The sequence below is a fragment of the Polistes dominula genome, unplaced genomic scaffold, assembly GCF_049000335.1.
Source record: "Polistes dominula isolate Pdom_NZ unplaced genomic scaffold, Pdom_raw_medaka contig_27, whole genome shotgun sequence".
Lineage (NCBI taxonomy): Eukaryota > Metazoa > Arthropoda > Insecta > Hymenoptera > Vespidae > Polistes > Polistes dominula.
The window spans coordinates 1,849,241-1,859,884 of NW_028300906.1; the positions used below are offsets into that span (position 1 = coordinate 1,849,241).

A 10,644-nucleotide genomic window follows, 5' to 3' on the forward strand; every position below is an offset into this window, starting at 1 on the left:
TGTTACTACTCCTCCCTGAATCCTTCTACCTTTTACCTACTTTTCCGCGATAATTTTTAAATACAAAAATACGTTATTTACGAATCGACTTCATTTTTTTACTCTCTCTTTCTCTCTCTCTCTCTCTCTCTCTCTCAATTAATCTTTTTCATACGGATTATTCTAAATTATTAAATTAATTCCGTTCGATAAAGAGTTAACGGTATATAAAACAATATCAAAATATACAAAATACAAAGTAAATAAATTCTCGATTCATTTATTATCCTCTTTCTTTTTCTCCCTTTATTTTTTCTTTTTTTTTCTTTTTTTGCTTTCTTTAATCGACAGATGAGAATTCAATTATCGAATCTATAATTAAATTGTTTATCATCTATGCAAGAGTACAGTTGCTATATCAAAAGTATAATATCCATTGAATAAACATATAGATATATTGTACACGATAAAGATACACTCTCTAAACTCAATGGAAAGGCGATAGGAGAAATTGTTGGTTGGTACATCTGTTGTCCTAACCGGTGAGTCCGCGTGTATATCAAGTTGAGAATATCGTAGGAAAGCTCATCGACCGAATGTAAGCATCGAGAACAACGCACAGCGTCTATAGTTTCCTCTTGTTTGTTCGCTACTCGGATTTCGGTATACGGATTAGTATAGCGAACTTCATAATGGATTAACGCGGAGAGAGATTAAATACTTTACCACTGAAACAAAATAGATCTATGGAGAAACAGAGAGAGAGAGAGAGAGAAAGAGAGAGATAGAGAGAGAGAAAGAAAATAATGATGCATATACAACATGATATGAATTACTCTAAATATTTTCAAATAGTATTTTAAATATTTTAGATAGCATGGAAAATTTCATAATTTTATTGTGATTGAAAATAATACAATTCAGTAATAATGGTTAATAAAGAAATAATATAATATATATATATATATATATATACTAACATTTTAAAATATCTAAGTAACTAAACAAATAGGAAGTTATTATTGATGTAATTACTTCCGCCATTCTATTACATCCTTCAACTTTTCCCATTTCATCTGGTATATCTTCTTTCTTATCGAATAATCTCATTCTCTATCTCTCTTTCTTTCTAACTTTATTTCTTTCTCTCTTCCTTTATTCCGATTCTTCGAAAATGACGTTCGCCGGAAAACGATCTTAAAAACGAAAGAAGGAAAGAAGTTGGTCTCTCTCTCTTCCTACGTTACGTCCCATCAACATTAGTAACTTTTCTTAGATTTCTTTGTTCAACCGATTCCATTCCCATTTTTGCTCATTCCGTCAGAGTTCTCTCAGAGGTCGTTCTTTTGCTAAAGAAACTATCGCGATGACAGTAGACGGCTTTGAAATCAAGCTAAGGTCTTGTGAAATGATATCATCGTAAAACGAACTAGCGAGAGAAAGAGAAGAAGCTAATTTCAGGAACATGCTTGATTGAACGTCTCTCCCTCTCCCTCTCTCTCTCTCTCTCTCTCTCTCTCTTCTTTCTCTTTTTAACATATATAACCTTCACCCTATTTCCTTCCTTTCTTCCTTCCGTTTTTCCCTTTCCTTTCACCATGATCTGTATGCACCATCCAACGTGAATTTATATAAGAAAACGAGCTACCCTCTGATCATGCGTGACTTCATACGCAAAGATCCATTTCATGAATACGATTATCTTTCACGATGATAACGTCAACGATATAAATTCTTATCTTACGCTCATCTCTTCTTATTTTTTACAATTTTACAATGGAAATTACAATTTAAGAATTATTTATTATTATTCTCTAACGTAAACCGCTATTGTTTTAATCCCAATAAGATGATACGTATCTGTTTAAAGAAAAAAAAACATATTTTTTTTACAAAGGATGATCGCGTGTTTAAATTCAAATACTACTTTTCGATTCTAATTTTGATCCTTCCTTCTGCAAAGAGAGAGAGAGAAAAAATAATAAGAAAAAATAAGAAGGAAAGAACGGTAAAATTTTCTTGGAAAAAAAATAAAAAAAAAATAAAAAAGAGAGAGAGAGAGAAAACGATCGCAAATATTTGTCGGTTTGTTTGAAACCGGCAAAGAGAATATACCCAAACCATTTGGTGGCTAGTAACTAGAAACTTTCACCATCTACCCCCCTTTTCTAGGCTAACTTGCACGCATTCGTACGTGACTTGCATCAAGGGTATATTTAGTTAACATATATGTGTTCACGTGACAAAGTTGACGTGGTAGGTAAGGTTTGAAAAATCGTATGGATGCGTGAGTACAGGTATATATATATATAGGTATAGGTATATGTATATGAATGACTGTACCTTCTGGGTGAGCAGGTATTCATCGTCGGTCATACACCACCAGGAGAAGACGATCGCGAAAGCGGTGCTGCAACCCTGAACGAGAGGCACAACGCCAAGTACCTTCAGGTGGTACGTCAAAATGCGGACATCATACGCGGACAGTTCTTCGGGCACTGGCACTCTGACACGTTTCGTGTCATCTACAGTGACACTGGTACGCTTTCAAATAACAAAAAAAAAAAAAGAAATGGGAACGCGCTTTCTTTTTCATTTTTCTTCCTTTTTTTTTCGTTTTCTTCTCATTTTATTTTTCTTTTCTCACCTCGAAATCCCGGAATGGGGCTCATTAGCAGCGACGTCCAAATTTATGCTAATTAATATTCACTGCCTTTTCTTCCCTAAAGATTATTCTACAAATGTTTCCTAATATTCTCGTTACGTATTTGTTCTTTTGTCTAATATATCATTATAGTTGAATTATTTTGACGCGAATGTGTTATGAATCAAATAGGAAATCCAGTTTCTTGGATAATGATTGCACCGAGTATAACGCCAAATGCACCGGGTGGACCTAACAATCCAGGATTAAGACTATACAAATTTGAAACTGGTACAGGACAAGTGAGTAAATGAATTTCAGGATGAAGGAGACTCTTTAAAAAAAAATAATAATAATAACAACAAAAAGAAGAATCTATATATCGATTATCGGAAATATTTTCGTTATTGTTCACAGGTTCTAGATTATAAGCAGTATTATCTAGATTTAATGGAGGCAAATAAGCAAGGCTCGGCAAATTGGAAAGTCGAGTATGCACTCTTAGATTATTACGATCTGAAAGAGATAACCGCGATCAGCCTGCATGATCTTGCAGATCGATTCACGCAATCCAGCGACTATGCTTTCGTAAGGTACGTAATTAACTACTAACTTTTTACAAAAAAAAAAAAAAAAAAAAACAGAAAAAAAAAGAAGAAAAAATGTTGAATAAAATTAAAAGTTAATTAACTTTTTTAAATCGCTTGAAAACGTCAACAAAATTAGATTAATTGGATTATTGGATAAAAATATCCCGTGTGCTTGAATTACATTTTGTTTTTCCATCGATTGATTCCACATAATTTTATCGTGGATTAATTATAACATCAAACAAAGATGAAATTAATATTTCTCTGTATCGTGGCAATATAATTATTACTCAATTACAATTGTAAATTTTCATATAGCACAGTAGAAAAGTACAATTATAATAATCATATTAGAAACACCTTTCATTTTCATTGTACTTACGTATAAAATTAACAGCTGGCATTAATTAGTTTCCGCGAAATCGTTAAAACGTAATGTGCCCGACAAAATGAGTAAAAGGAAAAAGAGAAAGATAGAAAGCAGGCAGGCAGGCAGGAAGTTTTGAGTCTCAAACTAGCACGATATTACAATTTGACGGTTGCGTGAGATATTTCGTATCACGATGAATCGACCTACTATTAATAATTCCCATACTTCTCTACGCAATTATCCGCGATAATAATTTCAGGCAAGTAGAGCAGATAACTGTCTGCCCTTTTCGAGCCAATCGCACCATTACGATGCTAATGGTCGTCCGGATACGGTCGATCGAAATCAACACATACACACATATACATTTCATGTATTTTAGTAATATACCATTTATCATTTATGTACGCGTATGTATATGAATCTATGAGTACGGATGAACAACTAAAAATTTAAACGAGTTCTTAAACCAAAAGATAATATCTTCCGACAAAAAGGTAAATACGTAACGAATGAAAAACTCGTGTTGGGTTGACCGACGATCTGTCAAAAGTACGGAAATGTTTGATATTCCAAAGCACGGTTCTCTAAACGAACGTGACAAACATTTTTATCGATGTTCATCTCGACCACCGCCGGATATATTCCTCGTATTTACTCTTTCCATGAGCCTTGAAATAACTATTACTATACCTACACCATTTACATGCAATTTTGCTTCGATCGCGAATAAACTTATGTTAGATTAGAATAATTAATCATAGCTGAAGTCTCTTTCCTGTAAGCTAAAGTGAATCAATAAATAATTACAAAAAAAAAAAAAAGAAACGATTTTCAACCGAGACAGATAAAAGCAAAAACGAGAGATAGAGAGAAAGATAAATACAGCAGGATAGTGAGTGAGAGAGAACTTGAGAAAGTTAGAAACAAACTTGTGACGAGCAAGAGCTATAATAAGTTCCCGAGAGAGCAGCTTTCAAGAAGTCAAATATTATCGGAAAGCGTACTTTTGTCAATCGACGTAGGATGAGTGAAACGGGAACACGAATTTCTACGGAATCGTCGGTATTAAATAAACGAAACGTTGAGTGAACGGAATACTCTCTAGAAAAAGAAAAACAAAATCCTATTATCGTAAAAACCTAAAAGAGATATTTTTCCGAATAGTCGTAGATATATGCTTGATAAATGAAATACATTCACAAAATTATTCGTAAATAAAGAAAAGAAAAAGAAAAAACAGAAAATATCTTATCATAAAAATGTCCAATACTTTTTGGATCGATCAGCCGATTTGATCGGAAATTCGAATGATACTTAACCGTTTGATGATTAATCGAAACCTTGCAAGCTTCCTACTTGCAAGTATATTCTCTTCTGTGCAGGTATTATGCAGCTAACACGGTGCATTTGCCGCGCGAAGTGGAATCGGTTTGGGGTTGCGGTGGTCCACTGAACGGAGCCTGTGCTTTGCATCATTATTGTACGGTAACTCGACTAAATGCAGAATTGTACGAGCAGTGTTACGCCTCTTACGCATTTCCATTGGCATCGAGAGGAATTTCTACAACGTATTTCAATCTGTCTATCATCAATAGCTTATTACTTCTCCTTATGTTCTTCGTAAATCTTCAGCAAAATCGGTAGAATGCGATCAAGGAAGAACACCTTTCGTTGGAGCGGCTACGAACGAAGACAGCAGTCACCTAGGTCGCTTACACGAATCTACAGAGAAAGAGAGAGAGAGAGAGAGAGAGAAACAGACAGATATTCATACACACAGACACTTATACTACACACTCGTGAACACATTCACACATTTAAACGAACCATACATACGCAGAGAATACAAATACAGCTACGTTTCTTCTTTTAGTCATCGTGTGTCGTCCCCGAGAATCAGGGTCGAAGCGCCCGCACTCTCTTCGTCGAGATAAGTAAATCCTCGTTCTAGGATAGCCGACTATAATGGCGAACGTATCTCGACGTAAAGAACACCGCAAAGCGCGATCTCCTTTGTCTCCTTTCTTACTTTTTACCTATCTACCAACCTATACCTTACTTTCTTCTTTCTTTACTAACTTTATCTTTCCCTATCTCTATCTCTCATTCTTTTTTCTTTTTTCTTTTTTCTTTTTTAACCTCATATACCTCTGTCCCATCTAAAATCTTTTTCTTTCTTCCCACATCGTACATGTGGGTACTCTCTTTCTCTTATTTCGAGAATCACATCGTATTCGTTGTTTTGTAGGATAAATGCGAATATCGTCGACCGAGATGATTGGAATCGTTGAAATTTTCTTACTCTTTCAATCTTTCCTACAGCTTCACTTTCTTCTTACATTTCTCCTTCCTCTCGCCTTTTTTTCTCCTTATTTTCTAACTTCGAATCGTGTTCGTGCCATCGGCAAAACGAGATTCCCATTTCCATTTTTACCCAACCTACCCCACACCTCCCAACCCACACCGCTACATTACAAGATCACGAATCGAACTCGAAATTTTCTCGGTCGACGTGACGCGGCTGCTGCTTTCCGAGATTTTCTGTTTGAACACCCCCTTTCTTAGACCTCTTCCTACCCTTTTTTTATTCTTTCTTTCTTTTTTCTACGACTATTTCTTACTCTTATTCTTTTTGTTACATTTAATACATCTTACAGTGTTCTTCGAATGGCCAGGACGTTGATCGAATGGATTTTTTTCAAACACGAATGACGAATGGATACTTTTGAATCTTTTCTTTTGGTGTTCTCCATTTTTGTTTGTTATTGTTTAATGTCGATGTTGTTATTTTTGTCCTTTTTTTCTAAAGGAGGTAGGGCTTATGAGCGGAGTCGACGACTTGGAAATGTGACCACGTCGGAGTGCATAACTTAAAGAGCCATTATATTCGTACCACCATTTTGCGATTGTCGAAACGATGCAGTATTTCTTAATAAAGGATTCATGGATTTGTATGAAAAGTTTTCTTTCATTCGATCCTATCAATTTCCCCCCCCCCCCATTTCCAACGAAATCCTTCTCATTCGATTCTGTACGATTTTTTCGTCGATGTGGAAAAAACAAAACAAAAGAAAATAGTGAAAAAGCTACGAAAGAGAATCATTACAAGGGGTGGAGGGGGCAAGGGGGAGAGAGAGGAAAACTGTAACGTTACAACGTTAATCGAATATAAATTGAATTTTCAAACGAATTGTACGAGCATCCTTTCCTAAAGTTATCCCGACCAATAATAACTGACGAAGAAATTAAAGAAAATTTACACTCAATCGACTGTATTTTACAAAATTACCTCGTTCAATTTCATTATCGTACAAATCGGTTTATTATTTCAATAACGTTCGATTATAATTAAAACATTGTCGAAAACAATAACTGTTGCCGCTACTGTTATTGATAAATGTATAAAAACAAATTCGAAAACGTTCGATCCTTTATAATCGTTATTAAAATAAAAGCCAACAAAATATCAATGCTAGATTTTGAAATGAAAGCTTAATAAATATAGCACGGAAATATGTAAACACAGGTGGAATATAACGAGACAGAACGGGTAAAATCTCAATTAATTTCATAGCCAGTATAGTTAGTACCAAGTGGAGTTCCTGAAACAAGCTTGGCTTCGAAATACCAGGTGACAACGGATATGAAGATAAGTTGTTCATTAACTCGAGGGGGTCATTTAGCGGAAAATGTGAGAATTTTGCTAGCTTAATGAGATTTCGAGTTTTCCATATGAAATCATATTATAGTTTGAAAATGAAGATCGTAGTTACGTACTGAATTAAAATTGATCTAATCGAAATTGCCGATGTAAAAGAAATTTTGATTAAAAAAATTCTTTAACTTAAATCAAATATAATATTCGAACAAGATAAATATTTGACAAATCTTTTGTAAAGAGATTTTCCTATTTTTATTTCCTCGTTTATACAAGAACAAAAACAAAAAAAAGATACGGACAGAAAGAACGAGAAAGATTTTTGAGACCAAATTAGAACTTATTTAGCATAATAAATCTCGACGTTCTACGGACTTAATACAATGCTTCTGGCAGCAGGAAGCATGCGACCTTCCTCAGCTTTTTCTCTCTTTGTGGTTGGTCCAGTTGCTGTTGGTGCTGCTGTGCTGCTTTTGCCACTCTCTGTCTTCTGGAATTATCGTGTACAACATATCCTAGTCATAATATAGAACTATATATATGTGGAATAATCATAAGAGGGTAGGTGGATGATGGTTCTCAACTACGACGAGATTCAAAACACAATTTTATAAAAACAACTTTTCAAATAAACGTTATATCGATGAAACGTTCACCCTGTTTTTATCGCAATATATTTTTCACCATTTATTTTTTATATAACACTCTGGCAAGCAAGAAAGCTAAGGGATGGGAAAACTTTCAATAACGATATTAAAAAAAATAGGAATATTTGCTGATCGATGTAGTCTTTATTTGAAAATATACTCCATTTTGATCAAGGAAGCATCTTCTCCTCTTTCTCCTCCATCTCCTCCTACCTCCATCACGTAGATCACATATATAGAACGTGTATGTTTATCGCTTGTGGGCTTCATCAAAGTGGATGTTTACAGATCAAATGGAAGCAAGAGTACATACCATATATATATATATATATATATATATATATATATATATATATATATCACGTTTGATCGTGCGTGTATCGGCGATGCGTGCATCTTGTTTTTCCACAATATTATAGAAAAAGGAGGCTTTGTTTTTTATCAACTCTACCTATAATAATACATTCTCTAAGTTTTCTTCTTCCTACATACGAATTACAATATTTCACGAATAGATAAAACTATACATATGTATGTACGTATGTGCATATAATACTTAGAACGTTATCGAGCAAAACGTGATTCTTTTAAATAACTGAGTTATAAAATATGGAGAATAACAATTTCTTTCGTGATAACGGTTGCGCAAATAAAATACTATTTTTATTAGAAGAAAAATATATGAAAATAAAAAAATATGAAAAAAGAATTTTCTAATCTTTCCTTTATTCTTTTTTCCCCCTTCTAAAACTTGCAAAGCTCTTGAAAGAAAATGTTTTATGTAAGTATAAAATGGAATGTCGATGGTGCACATTAAGAAAGGATTCCTTCGAACGAATGATACGATTTAAATAAGATATATCTCTTTTTTTTCTTTCTCTCTGTCTGCAACATTCATTCTGTATTACGTATTTTACAATAATTTACATTATTGAAACAAATTAATGAAATCATATTATTTCTGATCCTTGTATTCTTGAAAAATTTTTCAAATTATTTACATTATCTACCATTTTTTACGATGCTTATAAAACTCAACTATATATTATTACATTGAAAATAAAAATAAAAATAATAATAAAAGTAAAAGTAAAAAAAAAAAAAATGAAAAACAATTCTCTTCTCGTCGACGTTACGACGACAATTTTTATCATCTGCAAGGATATTATTATCGTTTGAACGTTATTGTTGAAAATCTTGTCGCGTAGAAATAGTTTTCCTCTATCACACAACCACGGTAATGTTACATCGTTGTATTCGTATTTTTCAGACGCGTCCTTTTTCTTCTCTTCTTTTCCGTTCGCTTTGCCCGTACCTTTTTAACCATTTTATTCTTTTTTTGAAAGCAAGCCGCAATGGAACTAGCGTGGTACGCGTATGCGAGTAGGTTCGTGATGACGTTATTCGCATGTTGCTCACGCAACTGGAAAAAGACCACGTACGAGGTATGCGCGTATCATCGAAGCTCGTTAAAACTGTACGATGTCGTAGGATTTTTATTGCACTTGAAAGTCTGACGAGAGAATATTGTTTTTCTTGATTTTTTTTTTTTTTTTATCGTAAATATGCAACCTCTCACGACCCTCCTCCTCCCCCTCCCCCTTGTCCCAATGAAAATACTCTCTTAATGTTCTTCAAACGAAATACTGATTTATTATTTTTACAACATTTCATTGAAATACTTTGCAGTGCACTGTTCCTATTCCTTTCTTTTTTTATTTTTTTTTTTTTATTTTTATTCACTTGTCGCTAATTAGAAAACACGAATTATTTTATTAAACGTTACTTCCAACTAGCGAACAACGTTTCTCGTAACGAGAAGATAGAAGAAAGGTAAAAGAAAGTAGATATCAATTAAGAAGACATCGTTCGTAAACTTAATTAGAACCGTCAAAATCGTTTGACAAATGAGCTACAAGTTTAACCGGCAAGGCTTGTTACCTAAGATCGATATAGTACACGGATCGAAGATAGTGACAATCTCAACACGCGTTCTATCCGCTAGTAGGTATAATCGGATTATTATGTCACGACTTATGCTCGTGCTTAGCTAACGGAAACGACTGCTACGACGTTGGTAGGTGGTTTGAAAAGCTTACCTCGTATTAACATCTTTCCGAGGGTGAAAGAGAATGTTTTTCTTTTGTCAGACCCTTTGCAAAGCTTGAAAAAAAAAAAAAAAGTTGCGATAGACTACGGGCCTATGAAAATGTACGTTACGACTCCTGTTGCGCGTACCTACATCGCATATCTATGCATATGTGCGTATAGTAGGAATATATATGAGAAAGGAAAATAGAGAAATAGAGAGGGAAATGGGAGAGAGAGAGAAAGAGAAAAAGCAGCGAAAAAACGAAGCAGGGTTGAAACGCTTGTCAACATCGTCGGAGAATGAAGAATACATGGTTGCAATGCTAAGCTGGAAGGAAAGAGAATACGATCTTATACTCTCTGTGCACATGCTCTGACTCGCTCTTAAAACTCCCCTCTCCTTTTTCCTCCATTTTCGAACTTTTTTCCAGGGGTTGCCGGCCAGCCGACGTGTTGCGGTCGACGACTCTTTCTACATGCACGACGGACGTAACATCGCGAGTTTTTTTCCACCCTTCACATCCTCTTGGTCTTCTTCATTTCTCTCTCTCTCTCTCTCTCTCTCTCTCTTTCTCTTTCTTCCTCTCACGTTTTTTCTCATTCTATCTATTCTCGGGAAACATCGCGTTTTTCTTCAAACCACAAGAGCAGAATGCGATACG

At 34.5% G+C, this 10,644-nt stretch overlaps 1 protein-coding gene across 7 annotated transcripts in view; it reads left to right on the forward strand.

Annotated features, from left to right (window-relative positions):
* The window catches only part of LOC107068745 (acid sphingomyelinase-like phosphodiesterase 3b), a 37,527-nt gene extending 30,981 nt beyond the window's left edge, over positions 1 to 6,546 (forward strand). For all 7 annotated transcript variants that reach the window (XM_089179659.1, XM_015325454.2, XM_089179655.1 and 4 more), the window contains 4 exons: positions 2,338 to 2,518; positions 2,816 to 2,925; positions 3,041 to 3,216; positions 4,969 to 6,546. In XM_089179659.1, the coding sequence (XP_089035785.1) occupies positions 2,338 to 2,518; positions 2,816 to 2,925; positions 3,041 to 3,216; positions 4,969 to 5,230 (729 nt within the window). In that variant the 3' untranslated portion in view covers positions 5,231 to 6,546. The remainder of the gene's footprint in view (positions 1 to 2,337; positions 2,519 to 2,815; positions 2,926 to 3,040; positions 3,217 to 4,968) is intronic.
* Positions 6,547 to 10,644: the final 4,098 nt, after the last annotated feature.